Genomic DNA, 23,767 nt, shown 5'->3' with positions numbered 1-23,767 from the left:
AAACTTTGATTAACGTTTGCTATGGAGCACAATTAAATCAAACCCTAGCTACTCTATTTATTTTAGGTTATTAGTTTGCTATTATATACAATTTTCCCTTTTTAGTACCCTATTATTATCATTTTACATGTTTTAGTCATTTTTTTATTTGGCCCACAAACTGCAAATTCAATCTCGTTCAAGCCGTATCAATTAGCTTATTGAGATGCGGTTTAAAAACCTCGTTTTTAAATAAGTAATATTGTCACAACTATCTTCTTTATGAATTCATTTTTGAAGAATGATTACATAAAAATTAACAAAATAAAATATTACGCGCCAGGTAGGGGTCGAACCTACGACCTTCTGCTTAGGAAACAGACGCTCTATCCACTGAGCTACAGGCGCTATTGTTGAACAATGCATATTTAATTAATTTAACTATGATAAGAATCTAAAGCGAGTAGGTCAAAGTTCCATTGTCAAATTTGAAAATAAAAGAAGTAACTTTTATCATCATTGATATTTTAAAATCGAAGCTATGAATGCAAAATTGGAGTTGTTTTTACTTTTATGAGTTATTAGGAGTGAAAAACATTTTTTGTTATTTTTCAAATTCTAAAATTTTTGTAGTTAAATTTTAAATTGAATTTTGAATTTAGAATTTTTAAGACCAAACGTGTTTTTCATAGTTTAACACTGAAAGAAAAAAGTGAAATTTTTTTTATGATCTTCCCTATTTCGAACCCACTACCCGCACCCCTCTTTTTCCTATTTCAGACCTTGCCGCCATTCACATTTGTCTTTTTTTCTTCTTCGAGCTTCCCTCCCCGCCACCTTCTTTCATCTTATTCGAAACGCCCTCACCTATTCCTTCATTTCAAATTATTCTAGCTTATTCTTAGATGTGATTAATAAGAAAAACTGAAAAAATCAATAACTTATTGTTGCTTCAAGATCTTACTGACGGAAAGGTTTGTTGATTATGATGAACTTGAAGCTTTTTTTAATAAAAAATTTATAGTTTCTTCATTTCAAAATAGTTATTTAATTTGTGTTATTTATTTTTATTTTGATAATGTGTTTTAAAATTTGAATTTCTAGTCTTGAATATGTTAGAGTTTAATTTTATTTTCATAATCTTGGATTAACTTCTCAATTTTTTTTTGCTATTTTTACCTTTTTAAAATTGTATAAATAAAAAGAAATAAAAGTAATTTAAAAAAACTCAAAATTTAAATCACTTTCAATGTGGTGCTGACGTGTCAATGACATGGCACTAATGTGGAGCGTGTGTAATACACGTGCCACTATGAGACTGGTATTGTAGCATTAGCGTTGAAAAAAAAATTCACTTCAAAGATGTTAGGAGGTATTTAAACGCTCGTGTGATTTAAGTGCTAAAGTAAATTATGCTGCCAAGTACAATAGATTTTTTTAATGTATTTTCTCAAAATATTATGATAGAACAATGACCATCAAAATAAACATTAAGTATTATAGAAGAAATATAAGACAACCAATATATTCACATGATGATTGTTTCAGAGATGTGAATGCTAAAATGTGTGCGGTAATATCAAATTAGATAAAATTAAAAAATGAGTACATTCGCTAAAAAGTACAAGTATAAAAAATTTAGCTCTTATTTATTTATTTTTGGTTTAGATATTTACTTTTTTTTTTTTTTTGCTAAATAATTACTTTCCTTTTGAGATGCACCAAACAAACATAGCCAGAATTAATATAGACTTCACCCAATTAAGGAAATAAATCAGCTAGCTAGTTCAACTTACTTTAACACCTAATTACAGTCCATATATCCCATAAAAAAAATTCATTATTAATTGCTGCTTTGGGTACTTTATAAGAAGGTTCATGAATGAAAAAATTAATGATTTTCTTGGAAAGGGAAGTGATTTAATTGATTTTAGCTTCATTTATTATTAATTGATTTTAGCTTCATTTATTAGGAGTATGATAATTGATATGCATAATGGATGTAGGGAAGTCAACAAGTTGCATTCATTGGGACATGGAGTGTGAATTTTTCTATTTATTTCTACTTATTTATGTAATTTTGTATAGCCTATTGCAAAATAATAAAAAAGAAAATTTTGGTGGTAATAAATATAATTATTGTTTCTATAATTATGTTTCATAATCATAGTTTTATTTGTTTTGAAAGGTGTGATTTGTATATTATTGTCCGTATAATTTGATATTTCGCTTGCGAATATATAAATTCTATATTTATACATTTAAGAGTTTTTCGAAACTCCGTTTGTATATTTTGCTTGTCAATATACAAACAGAGTAATTTATTAAGATATTTTTTTATAAATCGTATACAAAGAACTATGATAAACATATACAAAATTTTGAATTTATAAAATCAAGAAGAGAACTATACATGAATACAAATCAGACGAATAACAAGAATTGAAAAAATTATAATCGCAAATTACAATTTTATTAAACTATAGATATAAAATAGTACTAATATAGGCTACATTTTTGCGATTTTGCATCATTTTTCCTAATAGAATTGTATGCATATTTCAATGTATTTGAGAAATAATTTGAAATAAATAGTTAATACTTAGAATAAATAATGATAACTTTTTTAATATATTAAAAGTAAATAAATATATATATTTAAAATATGATGAACAAATAAAATTAACGGACGAATTTATTAGTTTCCCCCAAAGAGGAAAAGAAATCAAATTCCTTTCAAAGATATGTTTATCATGATTTATTAATGATAGTTTTGAATTTTGATGGTAATAAAATAACCACGCCCCAAATACTGACCCATACTAATTACTTTTGAGTTGATTTTACAAATTCTTTATATTAAAAAGATATTTTTTTTCTTGTTTATTATATTAAAATTAAGTGTTCAACTAGCCCCACTTTAGCCCGCATAATGTTTTTAATATATTCTTCTTTGGGAAAATTGTATATAATAGCAAACTAATAACCTAAAATAAATGGAGTAGCTAGTGTTTGATTTAATTGTGCTCCATAGCAAACGTTTGCAAAAAAAATTGCCAGGCGCCTCTCTCCCAAATATCTCGCTCGCCACTCTCCTCCAATCTCTCGCTCGCTTCCTCACTTTTTATACAAACAAAAGTGTATAAAAATTGTTTCTAATTGTATAAAGCAGAGAAAATTGTATAAATATATATATTTTTGTTCCCCCCTCCCTCCTCTTCCAGATCTCGCTCGCCACTCTCCCAAATCTCGCTTGCCACCCTCGCCTTTCTCACTTATACAAACAGAAGCAAAATGTATAAATTGCGTTTCTGTTTGTATAAAGCGTGAGAAAATTGTATATACACATGCAATTACATATATTTTCGTCCTATACACTTATAATTATACAATAAAAATACTCCCCTGCCCAGTTTCTTTTGCCTTTCTCTCTTTCTCGTTTTATACAATTTTCAAATTGTATCTAATTTCTCTCTTTCTCGTTTTATACAATTCGATTCAACTGTATATTCCTTGTCAAGTCTTTTTTGTCTCTCTCTCTTTCTCATTTTATACAAATTCAAATTGTATATAATCGTTCTATACACTTATAATAATACAATTCGTTTTATACATTTTGTTTTTATACAGTTCTCTGCCCAAGTGTCTTTCTCTTTCTTGTTTTATACACTTCGTTTTATACAATTTGTTTCAACTGTATATGTATAGCGAATTATACAGTTTCTATGTTTGCTATGGAGCGCAATTATGCAAACTTTGCTATAGCATACAAATATGAATTTTTTATTTGCTATATATGAAAGTTGCCCTTCTTATTTTAGCCCCACTTTACTCCGCATAATTTTTTTTAATATATTCTTTTTTTAGTTAAATTTGATATTAAAAATTTATAAAAATAAATTTATTTTTTCATTAAGTTGTAATAATCTAATAGAATAGTAACTCCAAAAAGATATTTTTTTAGAGGTTAATTCAGAAACAAGTAAAAATTATATTTTTTTATTGAATCATTTTCATTTACTATATATCTTAAATATTTTAGTAGTTTAACGTAATTATCTTCATAAAAATATCGCTTCTTGTTTGGGATACAATATCACTCAATGTCTCGATACATCTGTGTCTTGATTTCGGTTACATCACTCAACGTATCAATACATTATGTATGTTTCTTACGTTGCGTAAAGTGATGTATACGGATTTTTTTTTAATTTAACTGATAAGAACTTTTGAAAATTATGATAAAATAAATTGTGTATTTGAAATATCTTTTTTACGGAAAAAGATTCAAATATGTCATCGAACTTTCAGAAAAAGGTTCATTTATGTCATTCGTTAAAAGTTTGGCTCATCTATGTCATTACAGTTCAAGAAAAGGCTCATTCATGCCATTATTTTTTAACAGTGATTTTGCAATACCATTTTGACACATGACCAACAGTAATTCGGACATGTCATCATTTTTTTAAATTAAAAAAATCATAATTCTGGGGAAAAAAATTGAATTATTTTTTTTTAATTTTTTTATTAAATAAATTGATAACGTGGCCAATTACAAATTCTAAATAAAAGTTGAATCAATTTTTTTTTTGATTTTTTAATTAAAAAAATTGATCATGTGGTCGAATTATAATTGATCACGTGTCAAAAATGGTTTTACAAAACCACTTAAAAATAATGGCATAAATAAGCCTTTTCTTTAACGATAATGACATAAATGAATCAAATTTTTAACTGATGACATAAATAAAAAAAATTTAAAAAAATTTAATGACATATTTAAGCATTTTTTCCTTCGACCTAAGCATATACACAGCTACGCTCTTGAGTTGAGGTGAAAACATGACCTTATTCAATTAAAATTACTAAAAGAAAAACAAATTAAATGTTGGATCATATGAATCATTTTTATGTCTCCGACAAACCAAACATTCTCCAACATCTGTTATAAAGTGTAAATTCACGCATATTTTACTATTCAAATGTGTAAGGTCAACGAATTCACTTTTATTAAAAAAAAATTAAAAAACATTGTGTACATAAAGTGTTGCAAGAATATAAATAATAATGTGTATATTACATAAATCTCACAGTTTTAATATGAAATTATAATTTATTCCTAATAAGTTTCTAATTATATTAATCTCTTAAAGATTAAAAAAATCAGATACAATAATTAAAGCCCGAAAATATTAATATATATCTCAGAATACATTAAAAACTAGCTCGAATACATTAAAAACTAGCTCAAATACATTAATGAAATAAGAAATTTAAGAGATTTTTTAAAAAGTAATAAGAGATGATAGAATTAAGTGAAACAAAAAGCGTGTATCTTTGTAATTTGTCCAATAATTAATACTCTTTAGATTGGCAATAGTTGGATAAAATTGAACACTCTATTTTTTTCTCTTTTCTCTTTTAATAACTTCTTAACTCATTTATACTGAATCCAATGTTACACCTTGGACGTTTAATAATAGTTGTTCACTATACTATTTTGAGATGTCTTACATTTAGCTCCTAATCACCCTTGTCATTAATTATAGTCATTTTTCTATTATATTCTTTAAGACATTGATTGATTATACTTAAAGAGTAATATAACAGAATTATTCTTTTATTATAATATCTTAAAGACTATATAAAATCAATAGTGAATAACTATTATCAATTATCTCGCGAGTTTGGAAATATTTAATTTACATGAACATTGTGCATGCTGCCTAATGTGCTTTAAAGATGTGTATAAGATTATACATACGCAAGCAAAGACAGACCCCTTTTTGGTTATGGTATACTCTTTTCCCATCGTAATAATTTATGTGATATTATTTGACTTAATATAAAATTTATTAAAAAAAATATTTTAAAAATGTATCATCTAAATTTTAATTTTAAATTTCTTATTTTAATCATAACTAAAATACTTTGTAGTGATACCAAGACTTATGATTTATTTTAGACGAAAACTTCAGAAATATATTTTCCTCTTTAAATTCTACGCTTAATCTAACACATTCACATAAATAGTAACGAGTATGATTACTTGATAACTTTTATCCAATATAAATAAATAAAAATCTACTAATATTTATAAAGATATTTAACTATAAACATAACAATTATTAATTCGTAAAATTTAAATCTCGATAAAAAAAAGTACTAATTATTCTCCATAAAAAGGTGAAAAGAAGATGTACCAAAATCTTTGCTTCTTCATGCATGAACTTCATGATTTGATTATTGATGTGAAAAAAGAAGCAAAGTATATGGTTATTGCATGTGATTTGTTGTTACCAACTCTTCATGTGGTAGGTTAGTTTAATGACTTTATTATGTAACAAAAAAACATACCATTAATTACATGGGATTAATTACCTATTCATTGCTTTTTATGCATGTGACACTGAATTAACTAAGCATATTCTTGTCCTCCTTTTATTTATTAAAAGCAGATTAAAAAATTTATTGATTTTCAATAGATTGGGAAGATGATTCTAAAATAAATTCAATATTTTGTCTTTATTTGATAATCGAAATCATCATTAATAAATGAATACGAAAGAGAACTTAGCAAAGGAAAATCCAAACTTTGTGATTATATCGACTCTCACTTAATAATTTCAACTTATTTAAATAATGAAGTATAATTTAAGATGAATAATTACAACCCAATGAATTAACTTCTAAACTAGAGTATTGAAAATCAAAGAATTAGACCTAACATAAAATGATACTCACAAAATCATGTAATGATGATATATTTCTTATTTGGTACGAGAGATAAGGAATAATTAGTTTTGGAATTAATTCTACGATGAGTCTGTTTCATATTATGTTGAAATAAAATTACAAAATAACTTTTCTCGAAATTAATTATTCTAATATTATTTTTATTTCATATGATAGAATAACAACCAAAAATAATTACCCCCGATATAATCTATTTCCCAACTAAATTACTTTTTCAATTTGATGTTCTCCACTAGTTAAAAATAATAAAGTGGCAATGAAAGTGTCATGCACTATTTACACATCTTTCAATTAAATAGATTTTCTGAACAGAAAATAAACAAAAAACAAAGAAAAAAACAAACTAAAAGAGAATATAGGAGAATCAAAAGCAAAGTTTTTAACCCTGACCTGAGTGGTTTTTTTTTCCTCACTTTTTTTGGTTTCAAATTTGATTTGAAATTTGGGTAAAAAAATTATTTTATTGGTTGATTTTTTTAAAGTTGACTTTGTAATTACGTATTATTTTTTAAGAAAGGAGAAACTAACGTGAAGCACTGCATGCTTTCTGCTTTTTTACTTTTTGGAATAAAAGAACTAGTAGAATTTTTAAAAAATTGTTACACACTTAAAATATATTACTAATCAAAATGAATTTCCATAGTGTTGTCTGAAATAGATTTTACGGAAAATTAGCTATATATCCCAAAACCTACGATCTACCCTTGTATAATATATTGTAATAATATGGATTCATATTTGGATGATAGTATATTCTTAAAACATTTTTCAATATATTTGCAAAATCTTCCAATATGGGATTTTTTTATGTGAGTTCAAATTTAATCGAACTTTAATGTAATAGCATACAACGAGCCAAAAAAAAAGAGAGAAAAAAAGAAGAAGATAGTGTACTTCTATTCGAAAATTAATGCGACTATAGAATAGATATATCAGAAGTACAGTACCTCTGACGTAATTGTTTTATTATTTCTATAAGTTCAACTGTGGAAAATATGAAAACTTAAATAGAATTTTGTGCCTATGTATATTATGTTAGATAAGATTTATTATTTTACTTATTCAATTTTAGACAAATTTAAAAGCCTATTTGAATAGTCTTAAAAGTAAATCAAACATGTTTTAAGTTATTTTTAACTTTTGAGAGCGCTTGACAAAGTTAAAAATCACTCAAAATAAGTTTAAAATGACAAAAAAATGTTAACAATCAAAAGTAAGACTCCCCTAATTTTCATGGGTGTCTTATTTTACATGTAGGTCAGTCAACACATTATGAATTTGGGCTGGATTTTAACTGTCATGCAAATTCATTGAAACTGAAAATACTGCTAATTTTACCTCTTTATACACCTTTCAAGAAAACATAACCCTTGAAAATATTTTTGACAAAAAAAGATTCAGACATGCATGACACAAACTTTAACCAAGCACCTCAATACTCAGTAAAACATGTCTCAGATTTTTGCCATGGCAATCCATACTAAACATCAGGCGAAAACCTTCGATGTTTGGCCTTCACAAGACCACCCTATTCATGCCAAGCCAATGGCTATTTGTCACTCAAGAAATGAGGTACATTGTTGGCTTGTTGCCCCTACTCTGAGAAATATAGACTGCTTCTTTCCTATTATAAACTTCCTCATCCTGTTTATTTTCTTCTTTTCCCATCTTCTCTACCTTGTGTATTTTCCACTTCTACACTTCATAATTATGTATATGAGGGCCTTAGATATTTACACTTTACAAGAACAATGAAATAGAATTTAGCACATCAAAAGAAGAGCTTCTCGAGTACGGCCAAGCAGACTCAGTGCAGTTGCAGCAATGTGATTTCCAGTCAGCCCTGCAACAGCAAGCTGCTCTTTTGGTGATGCTTGCTCGATATAGTTGTCAGGCAAAGTGATTGGTCGCCACTAAGAACAGATCATCAAAAAAGAAGTTAAACCTTTAATCTCAGACTATATAATATTTAAAATGATATAGAAGAAATCATGAAGTTCAAAAAATATTCCAAGTCGAAGATGTCCATTCAGATTCTGTAACGTGGAAAGAAACTGTGCTTGGAAAGAGGGAAAAGGGAAGATATAGAACCTTAGCATTCTATTAAAAATTTCTAAATCACGAGTCAGAAGAATTAAACGAAAGCAGCTCATACTTCTAATGTGGAAATGTGACTTGTGTTTGTATCGAAAAGAACTCCTACAGCTATCATTGAGCAAAATGATTGAAATTTACCTTAATTCCTGCATCGAGCTGCCCATCGAGCGAGAGGAATTGTGCTACATGTGATGCAAATCCTCCGATAGAGCCTTCCTCGACTGTAACTAGAAAAGAATGGTTCTTGCATAATTGTCTTAGAAGTTGTATGTCAAGGGGCTTGCAGAATCTTGCATCAGCAACAGTCACTTCAACACCAAGCTTTGAAAGAAGCGATTGAGCTCTCAGACAATTTTGTACCATGGATCCATAGCCAAGTAAAGCAACATCTTTACCCTCTGTAAGTATTCTCCCTCTGCCAACCTTCTCCACAACAACAAAACAAAAAAGTGTACAAATAAAAATTTAAATGTGAAGGGGCTTGTTTGATAGTGTTATGTAGACCAATCACATTAGGAAACAGGTTGTTGGATAAACATTCAAATATATCACATCCCTTAAAGTAATATATGGGTATAGTTTTCCATAAAATAAACATGGAATGCCAATTGTGAATTACAAAATTGATTTAGTAAAAAAAACTGACAGTATTAGGTAATAATTCAAATCAAACCTGTACTAAAATATTGAGTTACCATTATCATGAATGCATTAGAACCTTTCTAGATCTATTTGCCAAAATATTACCTCAATGGGAATTCCACTAAATGAGTGTTCCATCACTGAAAGAGCACCCCGAGGGTAGCGGAAGCAAACTGGCCTGTCATCAATAAGGGCAGCAGTTGCAACCATATGAGAAAGCTCAACTTCATCAGAAGGAGCCATCACGATCATGTTTGGCAAACAGGACATAAATGCTATATCAAATGCCCCACAATGTATAGGACCATCAGATCCTACTAATCCAGCACTTGTAATGATGAAACGCACGGGAACCTTCTGACGATCTACATCATGGACGACCTAAGCAGCCAATAAAACATGAAGAGAACTTTAGAAAATTGTGCTTTATCTTAACACGCTGACGCTTAAATTGAGAACATTTCATTGGTACAACATATCTTAGAAACCCCAAATAAAAGTCGTTTATTAATGTGCCTGGACAAAACTGAAGTTGGAAGCTATCAACCTGTAGACTCGTACAGGACAGGATCAATTTTACCATATAGCAGTGACTATCCATCCATCGCGGTCATTCAAATCTTAATTTATTCATTTGATGAAGTTAAGATACACATAAAATGATAATGACACAAGTTATTGACCAAAAATTTCAGCAACACATCAACCATTTAATGCTGATCTCAATTACTTCAACAAGTTAGTCCTATATACTTTATTCCCGATTGACATTCTCAAAGTTATTGAACCACTTCTTAACATCATTTTCTAAACAGAAGTCCAATTTACTTCATGAGTTTGAAATAAGTTGGACATTTTAGTTTCCTCCCTATTGCTTTTAATTTTTCCTCTGGCTAAGACCCTCCTTCATTAAGATGACTATTTGGACCTAAAACAACAAATTCCAAGCAAGTAAGGATTTCGGACTCACTGCGTGCTGATTAAATAAAGAGTGACCTACTGCTCAGAAATATAACAACATTGAAGTTACTTTTCTGGACATGTTTCAAATTCTAAGGAACATGATGCATGGAAGTCAAAGCAGCGGGACAAAAAGAACAAAATCAATCTGACATGGATAAGGAAAAGTAATCCAATGATATTTTTAGATGTTCAGGACTTTTAGGTTGCATTTGCTTGACATTTTGGAAAACTTGCATAAAATATTTGCAGACACAACCAAAGATCTTGCTTTAGTTGCTCATTTCTTGCTCTCAATTGAATTTCTAAGTCAGATAAACGAGGGACCAGAAAGATATCATGAATATTGAAAGAAAATTATAAGGTAAACTGCAACCATCATTTGGAAATCTAGGTATGCACTGCTTACAGTAAAGAAATGGTAACCCTTCCCAGAGGTGGGCATAAACCACCCCCTTCAATATGATAAATGTGAAACTTTTAGAAAAATGTCCAACTCAAATTTTTTTTCCCTATAGACCAGTTTGTTAGTAGCACCTATTCAATTCTCCATTTCCTCTTCCAATATTAGGAAGTGTCAATTAAGATAAAGAAAATGAGAATTGTGAAGTCTCTGACTCAATGACTAGACCTACAATTCAATGATTTCCAATCTACTGAACAAATCTGAACCAACTATTTAGTGTGTGTTTTTGTATCCATTGATCCTTTACTTGCTACAGCTAAAAAGTTACACATTTAAATAAAAGTGATGGTTGTTGATGGATGAGACCCTTCCTCTTATTTCGTGGGAGGTGGGAACAGAACCAGGTCATTTATTAGATATTTGCACTAGCTGCCTTGTCTGTTTTCTTAACCTCTGTATCCATCTCTGCGTGTGTGTGTGCGAGAAAGAGAGAGAGAGAGACCTGGTCATAGGCTCTTTGGAGAAAAGCTGAAGGAATTATGCAGAACGGCTTCAGCCCTCCACATGCCAACCCAGCTGCAAATGTTACCGCATGTTGTTCGGCCATCCCAACATCAAAAAACTTCTCTGCAAAGACATCCTTCAGAAGGTGAAGTGATGGCTCCATTCCCATGCCTGCATGAACAGCTACAATATCTTTGTGTCTCTCTGCCTCTGATATCAAGGCCTCCACAAAGCAATCACTATATGTTCGATTGCCATAAGGTATAGTGTCTGAGATAGATACACCTGCTTTGACGATAAAAAGAAGGTTGACTATTAGTAGAATTTGTAGTAACAACACATAGCTTTGCCATTCAGGATAACTTTTCTAGTACAATTTTAACACTTCTCGAGTTCCATCTGAAAACTATCAGCTTTCACTCGGACATGCTTCTGAGCCAGAACAGCTTACAACAAATCATTTGTATCCAGTTTTTTATTTTTTCCATGAACTTCACTCAAGAAAACTTATTGAATGGTCAAGGTAGGGCAGCTAGTATTCATTAATTCCTATAGCATCACCTCACGATTCTCACAATGCTTCCAAATATATGGAAAGGTAGAAATTCAAATAACTTTTGATAGAAAGAAGGGTCAGTTTATCAGGATTAGATCTTACCTCACCTTCACTAGAAATCTACTCTCAAATTGATCTGAATGGTGATGATAATCAGGATTTTATTCAACCCTTATTTGGAAATCAATTCACTAAAATTAGTTTTTAAAAGCCAGATGAAAGATGCTTTTTAAAATTATACAAGTATGCCTCAATCCCAAGCAAGTTGGGGTCGTCTATATGAATCCTCACAAATCATGCAGTCCATTTAAGTTCATCCACGTTTTCTAAATTATTTAGTTTATAACAGTGCAAATGTGAAATACAAGACAATTGATGAATGAGATATACAAATGCATATAAAGCCATAAAATATGTCTAAGCTTGTTATGGGTACCTCCTTGGAGTAAACTTAAGAGTCTGTTCGGTATTCCTGCTAAAAACTGTTTACAATTAGAAACCCTTTTTTAAAATAGATTTTCAGAAAAATCCTTTTAAAGAAAAGCAAGTTGTATCTGGCAATTTATTTGAAAAGTGTAATTGATAAATAGATTGTGTATTAAAATAAAAAATAAAATTCTTAAATGAAACTTAACCAAACCTATGAGATATGCTATTAAATTAATAAGAGATATATTCACAAATATGTATTATATATGAAAGAGAAATTTTGATCTTGGAAAAATAATTTTCTGTTTCTCCTTTTTTTTTTTGAAAAGCAAGAAATTTTAGCAACAGCAAAACTGTTTCTGCTTCTATTTAAATACAGTTTTACTAATTTGCCAAATGCCTTAATTTTTCAAGAGGAGTATTTTTTTTCTCAAAGTAAGTGTTTTTGGTCTTCCACCAGCAACACCAACCAGGCTCTTAGTATAAAAGTTAAGCACTTTTGGATCAAAACTTATCAAGAAAAATACAAAGCATCCAACTTCAAATGTTATATAAATTTTGTTCCCACTACATCTGCATTAGAGGAGTTCCCTAACATGTTTAATATACTCTGTCGTTTGGTAGGATGCATTAGAAAAACAAAGCATGCATTAGTTTTGTATATTCCTATTACCTTGTTTAGTACACTTTTACAATCTCTATATAACTAATGCAAGCATTAAATATACACAACATGGGTTAGGTTGCAATTTCCCCTTAAAACCTTTTCCACATCCTTCCCACCGTATTTATGGAGGATATTTTTGTAAACAAATATTTTTTTAGAAATAATGCAAATGATATTATTTTTTATACACCAATCCAAACAGTGCACAAGAAATAATCTCGGCATAACCAATACCAGGGGGGACCCACTGAGGGTCAAGTGGGTTCATATGAACCCACTTCGTTGAAAAATAACACCGTATATATATATGTATATTTGATCAGTTTTTAAAATTTTATATGTATATATTTACTTTTGACCCTACTAACACAAGTTACCCTTGGTCCAATGGTGAAGAGGGCTTAATTTCCTAGCTTGACCGAGTTCGAATCCCGTCCACCACTGACCAATACCAATATTGCTAATGCTAGCATTACTATTTACTATTTAACACTATTCTCATTAGCCTCCCAAACGACCCTTAGTGTGAAAGGAAGGAAAAGGATAGGAGATCAGGATCAAACCTTCCATAATTTTATTTGCAACTGCATTCATTTGATTGTCTCCTACTTCCAGTTCTTCCTTGGTTATAACATGAACTAAAACAGGACCCATTGAATCCAACGATGCCACTTCATTCAGAACACATACTAGATCTTCAATATTGTGTCCATCAACAGGGCCAATGTAGTAAAGACCAAGCTCTTCAAAGAGGGTTGATCCTGGCGGGCCAATCATACCACGTGCATACTCATCAACCTTGGCTGCCCATTCATACATGCCTTTCCCAATTTTCTTAGTTAATGCCTATAAAAAGCAGCAGAAATTTGGAATATGACAATAGTAGAAATACATGATAAGACAAGAATTTTACCACTATTACTTTATCGGAGATAAAACAAAAGTCTATCACTATTTGCAACAATGATGATAACCACGTCTAAGAAACTCGCCTACACATTCCTTCTAAGGAAAACGTAGACTCATCTACACATACTTATCTAGTATATGTGCAAGCAACCATACATGTACATCGAGTTTTTTACCAAGGGAGCGTTTGGCCATGCGATATGAAATCATGAGATGAAGTTAAAGTTTTGTTTGAACATGCAATTTGGACTTTTTATGTTGTATGTTTTCTCATATAAACCCCATAAGTTGTAAAACTATTAAAATCCCAATTCTTCATACAATATTACCAAATAAACAAAAGTTTATAAAACCGCATAATATACTATCACAAAGTTATTCAAAATAAATACAATATTTATTCATTAAACTTCAATTCAATTAAAAAAAATTGAACATAAGTTGTAGTATACTAGTCTTTCATATAATCATCCCACATAATACGAACAATCTCCATATCTCGATCATATGATCGAGAAGACAAACCAGCATTGTTACTTTGAGCCATTTGTTGGTAAATAAATTTGATTAAAAAAATGAATTTGGTGAATATAAATGGAAAAGTAAGAATTGATTTGAAGTGATAATAAATTTTATATATGTTGGTGAGAATAATCGTTACATGAGATATAAATGGTCTAAATAATAACAATATGAGCTATAAATTTATTCACATATGAAATAAATGGTTAGTAGATATAAATGTAGGTTATTTTACAAAATATAAACTTGTGAGTCAATTTTTGAATTTGAAAAATCTCAAATCATGATTCTTGAAATTCTGAGATCAAGTTTTTTTTTTTTTTTGAGAATGTGGGATTTCATCTCATGATATGAAATACTTTGGCTCATTTTCTTTATTCTTCAACCTGGGCGAACATGAAATTGCATGTCCAGTTGTTGATTTCATCTCATGATCTCATGTCGCGATTTGAAATTGCATGTTCAAACGCCTACTAAGTTTAGTGCACTTCCAAATATTCCGCATGAAATACTATTGTACAATTCAACATTGTGCATCAAAAACAAAAGAAAAATTCATGTAAGGTAGCAATAAACAAAACAATAACGACAACCTGTTAAACACCAAGAAAATTTTCTCACTGAATTAACATAATTGTGTTTCAAATCATCTCATTAATATACCGCACAAATATAGCTAGATGAGTGCCTGAAAAACTACCAGACACTTCATGAAAGGTCTTTCACAATGTGAGTATGGAGACATTTACGTTCAAAAAGAAACTGCAAGTGAATTACCATATTTAAGTTGTTCAGATAAAGTATGTGAGATCATTTACCATCTTTAAGTTACATTACAAAGGCAAAAAAAGGGAAAACTGAAGAGAATATTCCCAAGAATATATTGCCGTTGACCCAAAGGATTGGCTCCAGATAGATTGCCCGGTCATCAAAAAGAAGAAAAAACAGAGAAAATGTTGTGTCAGAGATCAGTATCAATATAACTACCATCATCTCTCAGATTTAATAGCACAGAGCTAGACCACTAGGATTTGACTTGGTCATGGAAAACATCGTGGAAATCACGAGCACCTTCTAAAGCAGCTTGTTTTGGCTGGATTCTAGCTAGAAATGTTTCATGACCTGAATAAATGAGCTGAGTGAAGAGTAAAGAAACGCCGAATAGAATTATAACACCTGGACGCACGATATTTAATTTGAGTTAATGAAGCTGAAGGGCTGTGATTGCACGTGAGCATCTTATGACTAAGTCCTGGAAAGAGCAAGAGCGGCATGATCAATTGGATATTTTCCCCACCTTCCTCAATTCTCTCTAAACTACTCTTCCTCTTTATTTTCTATCCCACAATTCTCCTCTTTCTTCTTCAGTCACATACAAGTTTATCTCGTCAATGGAGATTCCGTGTACCAGTTATTTCCATTTCGTGTTAGTAGTTTCTATTATGTAATAGAGTTCGTTTTGCTTAATATAAACCAGAGAAAATTCCCCAAAAAATTGAGTTAGATTTGCTTAGTTTAATTTCTGAGTTTAACTAGTTGGATCATAATAAAATGCATGTTTAACTCAAGATATGTTGCAGAGAAGAGAAATTCCTTTGTGCAGTCGATGCTTTTTCTGTGAAAATTCTCAGGAATCTACAGAGTGCAGAACATATTCAGCTATGGGATCTGTTCCTAATTAACTCTGAGTGTTGTGCAATGGGTGATGCCCAAAAAGGTGAAAGATCTACTGATTTGTTGGCAAAATGAGAAAATCAGGAAAACTAGGAGGCAAATCTGGAAAACAATATCTCTTTGCATCTTTTGGATCATTTGGTTGGAAAGGACATGTTTAGCTAGTCTTAAGAATAGATGTCTATAAAAAGGGAATACTATTGGTGAAGGGAAGTATGGCAGAAAATCTAGATCAGTACATGGATTTTATAGAAGTTTTGAGGATGTAACAGTTGCAGCTGTGCTATAATTTGTATGCTTTTAGTACCTTCTTGGTACTTTTGTATCAATGAGAGTTACAACAACATATCCCGTGTAATCCCACAAGTGAAATATGGAGAGGGTGGTGTGTGCACAACCTTGCCCTTACCTTGTGAAGGTAGAAAGATTACCCTCGGTTCAAGTAAATAAGTATGAAAAGAAAATACAACAGTGAAGGGACCATACAGAAAATAATGGAGAAAGGAACAATAGAAGCAACAAATAGTATGACAACCGAAGCAAAAAAAAAGCAGGTAATAGTAAAATCGAAGAACAAGATAGTAGGAGAATACTAATAATATCACTTGGAAGCTAGACCACACTCAACTATTTACTAACCCTCTATCCTTATCTGCGACATTTATATCCTCCTATCTAGGGTCATGCCCTCGGTAAGCTGCAGAAGTGTCATGTGTTGTCTAACCGCTCCCAGTACTTCTTCGGCCTACCCCTACCTCTCCTAACTCCTAAGACCCACCATCATCAACCCCTCACACCTCCTTACTGGGGCATTTGTGCATCTCCTCTTCCCATGCCCCAACTATATCAATCTAGGCCTGCCTTATCTTGTCCACCACTGAGGCCACTCCCACCTTGTCCTGAATATCTATATTCCTAATCTTATCTCTCCCAGTACAATCACACATCATCTCAACATCTTATCTCTGCTACTTGCATTTTCTAGACGTGCAAGGTCTTGAGTGACCAACACACCGCCCCATATAACATAGCCAGTCTGACAACCACTTGATAAAACTTACCCTAAAGTCTTGGTGACACATTTCCACCATCTCCCAATATTTCATAGTTGGCTTAGTAGCTTGATACCCCAATAGTTGTTCAATTCTGAATCTTGTACACCGGGACCATTGTACTCCACCTCCAAATTGATTTTCGTTCGAACGCTGTTGTTTTAGCCGTTGTAACCGCTAACTTCACTACCATCTTCATCGCATTATACTTCTCCCTATTAGGCCTCTTTTCATCCTCGTCTTTTCTCTCCATACTTCATATAAGCAACCTTCATGGCATCCACTTTCTTTTGAACTGCTCTATTCCACCACCAATCCCCTCGGCGATCACCTATGTTACCTCTCGAGACCCCAACACCTCTTTAGTTACTTCCTAATGTATTTAGTTGTCTTATCCCACAAATTGTGGTGGGATGATGAAATCTACTTTACCCTATTGAGAAATAGAACAAAGATGCACGATTGACCTCAGTTAGTAAAAGTAGTGGAAATCGTAAAACTTTTGTTGTAAATTTTGTGGGTATAATAAGTGGTGTACAAACTATTTTAAAAACCTTAACTGCAAGCCACAATAGGTTTATCTTGCTCTCTATTTGATAAATAATTTCGAAAAAGAAAAGCAGAACATAACATTTCTTATTTAATTGCAGAATTCTTCTTTTTTGGTGCTTGAAAAAGGCATATTACTTGTGCAACATGTAAAAGAAATTAGGATTTTGCATTTGAACCAACTCTTTACATTTACATGGATAGGAGTATTTTGTTAGTACTTCTGTAAATATAGCAGGGACATACCTTAGCAAGTTCTCTAAACCTCCGGAAAAGTTTACTTGACTGAAGTTTGCTGAGAGTACTTGAGAAAGCATTAATAGGTGTTTTAGAGGTCTCCTCAACCTTTGGGTGCAAAGAATGCCGACTATCATTTAATATCACAATCATATTTGAGTCCAAATAGCCTGAATTGCGCATTGCCTCATAAACTTGGCCAGCCATAATCGTTTCATTGTTGATCACTGCCACTACACGATCACGCTTCCCCTTCAAATCTCGGGCAATGGCCATTCCTATTGAAGGTGACACTACAGCCTAAGTATCTATATTACATGATTGGTGAAAATATTATATAAATCTAGAATGCAAAAATATTTAAATTTTTGATGGATTAGCAGGCAACTTTTTTATGAAATAATTTGTAAAAAGAATTAAATTATAAAACAAGAAAGCACTTCCTATAGTAACCTTCCATGGTGAATTTTGAAAAATAATTGAAGAAGCAGAAGTAGGATATCCTCAGCTGAGAAAGGGAAAAGCAGAAGCATGGTTTTTACCAAGTCCAGCAGATACGCTGTTGCATCCATGCCCTACTCCGAAGGGGTCAAATCCGCCTTCAAAATCTGGAGCTGCCACAGGCCAGCCATTTGTTTTTTCAAGTGCTTGCATAATCTGCCTCCTTCCAGTGAGAAGTTTATGTGCATATGTCTGTCCAAAACATCAAAATATAAACATTTACCATGACAAAATTCTCAAAATTAAAACCTGAATTGGGAACTGCATAGCTAAGCTAGCTTCACATGTTATTTAGTATAACTCATTTACTTGCAAATCTACCATTTTCTGGTATATTACCAAGTGGATCTTACTTGTTCAGCGACATCCCACAATATTTTGTCCACAGGGGCATTAAATACATGGTGAATAGCAACAGTCAGCTCCACAACAGTCAGACTTGAACTTGAAGGTTTTTGAGATTTTGCGATGATAAAAGCTAATTCTGATCGAATTTCATTAGATAGTTGTTTCAGTTCCTGCATTAAGTTGGTCATAGTCAGACAATATGTACCCGTGATTATCAAGGGTCAAATGAGGAGAAGTGCTAATTATTTGACCTTAGTTGATAAATTCTTTAGGTTCATGGGACTTTCAATTGCATCAAGAATTGGTGTTGGCTCATTTTCACCAGTGAAATCACCAGCATGTGGCAAAGAATGTATTTCAGCAACATGACCCTGTAGTAAGAGGAGCTGAAGGCCAAAACACAGTTATTCAAAAGCTTTTGGCATTCAGAAAAGCAATGACATTGAATATTAAAATTGTGAAAGGCCATTGGCATAGGCATGATTGTAATTAGTGTTGCACACATTAGCATTACAGACACTGAAAGATTTTCATTGAGTCCTAGAAAATCCAATACATGAAAGGTAGACATACCTCTCCATGGATTATCTTGAATAGTGGGTGAAGGAATTAGATTCGCATCACTTCGTGGGTCAATCCGGATCCATATAGATAATAAATAAATATATATTTGTTATATATTTAATTATTATTAAATAATGAAAAGACACAACGGTTAGGACTCCCTCATGAACTCCTAAGTTACAAAACAAAACAAGAACGACAACATATTTTCTCCTTCTACCTTCTCCAATTCCAATTAAGTTTCGGTGAGTGATCCTTCAGTGTAGTTCGTATTCATATACGTGTGATTGCACTATTAGACTAGTGAAACAAATTCAATGATCCCTCACACTATGTATTTGATATTTGATTAGATTCTTCGGTGGGAATAAGTGTGAGATAACACACTATAGTACTAACTTTTTTCTTTTCATTTTTTGACAAGTTTCTCAATTCTAATATAGTAAAAGCATGTTACTGGACACAGTCCTATTCTTTGATTCCTGACTGCAATCACCATTCACCAACCACTTTGATCCATCATTTCACTTTAACAAAGTATTCATTTCTAAGGAAGGGCAGTGTACCAGCTCCAAACGACAAGATGCATTGACTATAGTCGCCTCATTATGCTTACTTCAGAAATCTTCTCACAGATAACTACACAAATATACTACCCAAACTAGAGATAACCCACTCTAATCATGGAATAAGATACATTTAACTTGAGGCTAGGGCTAACAACTAGGAGTCGACTATAAGAACAAGGACCTACAGATGCATCCCACTCTAAGACCAATCTGTGGTCTTCCCATCAAAGATATAATGCCTCTCCATAAGTTGCTCGGACTCGATTGCGTGTGTCAGATATGGGTGCGGATCTAGAGGTTGGATGTTTTATGATCTAAATTTAAAGATTCAGAGATACGAATTCATGTATGTATACGGGTTGCGGGAATTCGGCTAAAGATAATCCAAATATCTAAAAATAGAGTTATAAAATCTAAATTATGATTATGTGGAGAAATTATTGACCAACCAGGAAAGAGATAAAAGGAAAGGGAGTGCCGCTAGAAATTTGTATATAGAAGGTTTATTCCATTTTCTTCAATTTCACATTAGGTTTTGTTTTTGATTACACAAATCATTGAATCTGTCCACAATTTATCCCTCGAATTTGGTCAGGTACGCTTAATTGATTGACCAGATCGGGTATGGATCCCACACCCGCGTCTTGTGGACACATGTGCGGCACCGAAAGGGAAGAGTCTGAGCAACTTATAGGCCTCTTGTATAATGATTCAACCCAACCTTCACCCGAGAGTGTGGCCGAGCGATTAATTGAAACCATAGGAGGCTAAGATTAAAATCCTACCACAGGCAAAAAAATGTTAGGTGATGTCTTTGTTGGAAATCTTTCAGAAAATTTTAACCGCGAACACTGTAGAAAATTCCTCAAAGCTTGACGTGTGTCAAAGACAATGTCCCTAACCATATTTCACCTGGTATATGTGTATTTCAAGGATTCAACAAACTCTTCTAGTATAATACAAAGGTTAAATAAATCAAAATCCATCACTACAAAATATAGGAAGAAGAACCTGCAGAAAGAATTATTGTTCTTGTTTCATGAGCTCAAAATGAAGTGGAAGACTCAAATTATTGTGAGGAAATGGACCTCTGCCACCATTTTAATCCTATGGATGATAATGGATATTTATAGTGAAGAAATGAGCACACCGTGGCGCATCCTTACGTTGAGCAATTATGGCATTGTTAAAGGCCATTCAATTCTATTGAGGCTAGCTATTCAAAGACCAAATTCAATTGAACAAATTGATGAAGGAACTGAAGCCCAATAGATGTAATCAATGTGGTCACAAAACAGACGTTACAAGTTCTAAAGTATGAGCATTATAACCCTTTGGGGTGGCCTAGCGGTATGGGCTTGGGATTTCCATCTTGGGTCTTTCAAGTTAGATCAAAACACCTTGCCAGCGAAAGCAAGGTATTTGCTTTGTGGGTCGAGCTCGTCGCACAGGGTTTGCTTAGTGCGGGTTACCTCTTTGTGTGGTTTGCCAGGTATTGCATATGAACAAGGGTTTTATCCTGTGCATAGCCGCTGCAGGTTTTCTTGTCATAGAAAATTAATAATATTTCGAGATATTTATTATTATTCCAGCCCTTTTTGCATTTTGATCGAAGCTTGAATGAACAGAGTTACTCGGTAATAGTACCGTTGGAATAGTTGACGTGCCCTCGAGTTGACTTGCACACTATAGTTTAAAAAATTGTTTCAGCCACCCAACTTCTTACCGGTACCTCATCGATAATGTGTAACTTACATGCTCACTCAACTAGCATTGCATCACATTCCCTAATTTATGAAACCATAAAGGAAATAGCACCAGTTCTCTCTCAAACTGTATTCTGTTAATGCTTTTCTCCTTCACTTTTCAAGAAATAGACAGAGTACCACCCCTTCATACTTTTCAGAAAGGCACTTTTTTAACTTAATCGTCTTCTATACAAATAACACTCTGATTAGGCTGAACCTCTAGGCAACCGAATCAAGGAGAATCCCATTTTTATTACCCAATTAATTCATCTAACTTCAAATTAATAAAAAAACACATGAGAAGAATAGTTCGACATCAAATGCCAAAATGATAAAAAGAAGGAAAAAAAAAAGTACCTTGGGGTGAAGACTCAATTTTGAATATCCCAGTCTGTAAGGAAAATTGAGAGCAGAGAAGTCCGTTTCCGGGGAAAGTAACCTTGAATTCCCATGGAACTGAGGGCAGATACCAAATGGGTACTGAGCAGTAACAGCAACCATCCACTCAATTCGGTAAAAAACGAAGTTTGGAGTATGAGATTGAGTGCTTTCAGAAAAAAAATCAACTCGAAAATGGCGTATAACAGGACAAACAGAGCATTTCTGGAGAGGTAGTGATGGTGAATGAAAAGTATATGGGTCAAATATCACTTTGGTTTGTCGGAGAAGGGCTTGTCTAGATAATTAATTACACCAATATTTCTATTATATTTATTATTTTTCCATTGTTTAAAATAATTATATTTTATTTTATTAATTATGTTATGAAACTATATAAATTTAGAAGAAGAAGAAAGTAGGGAGAAGAGAAAAGACTTTTTATTTCTCTTGAAGTATATTCATGATTCATAGATCTTTCATAAATCTTATTTACAATGAAGGAGAACCCTTTATTTATAGGGAAAACCTTACTTGGTCCTCAAGTAGGATTCCTAACCATATCCTACAAGGACTCTACATAATTAGACATTCACTATAATACAAATTGTTTATAACACTCCCCCTTGAATGTCGGTAGATTATGTGCCTCGTTAAAACCTTACTAGATAAAACCCAGTGGAAAAAAATCTGGTGAAGAAAAAAGAGTACACATATATAATAATACGCATTATGGATGCCTCATTAAAAACCTTACAAGGAAAACCCAGTGGGACAAAACCTTGTGAGGAAAAAAGAGTACATCGCGTATTAACTCCCCCTAATGACAACATCAATTCAGAGACTAGAATCTTCGTTTTCCAAGCTTGTGCATCATCTTCTTGAAAGTTGTAGTTGATAGAGACTTGGTGAATAAATCAACAATAATGTTACTTGAACATACCTCTTGCATGTTGATATCACCATTCTTGGGAGCTCATGAGTGTAGAAAAACCTTGACGAAATATGATTTCTTCTATCTGCTTTTATGAATCTTCCCTTCAGGGTCAAAGATTTCAGCAAGTTCCTTACTTCAACTTCTTTAAGCAAATAATTGCCAAGAGTTTCAATTCTAGTCATCAACTTGCATAATAATACTTGTATATGCTCTATGCATTTTGAATCTATTTAATCCTTATGAGGATGATAAACAAGTTTTCCAAAAACTTGTATATGCTTTATATTTTGAACCCATCGGATATTTTCATATCAATTTTGTCAAGTAACAACATTCAATATTAGATGTATGACATCTTCTAGTGCCTAGATTGCAAGTCAAATAAGCTTTACGCTTACCAAGATGCATCATTCCACTTTTCACTTGATAATTATTTCTACACAAGCATTCTTTAAGAGATGTAGAATTCATATTATCATAATCTTTTACAATATTGCACGCTATTGTATCAAAGATATCGTCAACGATATACCATTTTGCATTGATTCACAATACGACATAACTTATTGAGATCTCATCACTTCATTATTTTTTAGGTAGCTACCCCTCTCATGAGGTTTCATAAAGTGTTATGTCGTAGGCTCTCCAAGAGCACATTGTCTCCTTATTATGATCATTTTGATTCTTTGATCCTCCCCCTTTTTCAAGGATTATTTTGTTTAGAATTAATTAGTCTATCATGCTTCATGTATGTCATAGACTTTATCCTTAAGAGACATTCAA

At 32.1% G+C, this 23,767-nt stretch overlaps 1 protein-coding gene and 1 non-coding gene across 2 annotated transcripts; both read right to left on the bottom strand.

The window, feature by feature from the left end:
• Window positions 1-314: 314 nt before the first annotated feature.
• Window positions 315-387, bottom strand: TRNAR-CCU. Its single transcript has one exon. It is a non-coding gene; the product is annotated as a tRNA-Arg (tRNA).
• Window positions 388-8,045: 7,658 nt separating this feature from the next.
• LOC107029022 (probable 1-deoxy-D-xylulose-5-phosphate synthase, chloroplastic) lies at window positions 8,046-22,336 on the bottom strand. The gene is made up of 10 exons (XM_015230307.2): window positions 22,027-22,336; window positions 19,040-19,174; window positions 18,794-18,958; window positions 18,482-18,632; window positions 17,949-18,217; window positions 13,560-13,842; window positions 11,343-11,629; window positions 9,580-9,855; window positions 8,971-9,255; window positions 8,046-8,648 (listed from the first exon to the last, which is right to left on the bottom strand). The coding sequence occupies exons 1-10, from the start codon at window positions 22,168-22,170 to the stop codon at window positions 8,499-8,501; spliced, it is 2,145 nt and encodes a 714-aa protein (XP_015085793.1). The 5' UTR covers window positions 22,171-22,336; the 3' UTR covers window positions 8,046-8,498.
• Between the last annotated feature and the right edge of the window lie 1,431 nt (window positions 22,337-23,767).

Source organism: Solanum pennellii, chromosome 8, assembly GCF_001406875.1.
Source record: "Solanum pennellii chromosome 8, SPENNV200".
NCBI classification, from domain to species: domain Eukaryota; kingdom Viridiplantae; phylum Streptophyta; class Magnoliopsida; order Solanales; family Solanaceae; genus Solanum; species Solanum pennellii.
The sequence above is the reverse complement of the archived record's forward strand: the minus strand, read 5'-3'. Positions and strand labels throughout refer to the sequence as shown.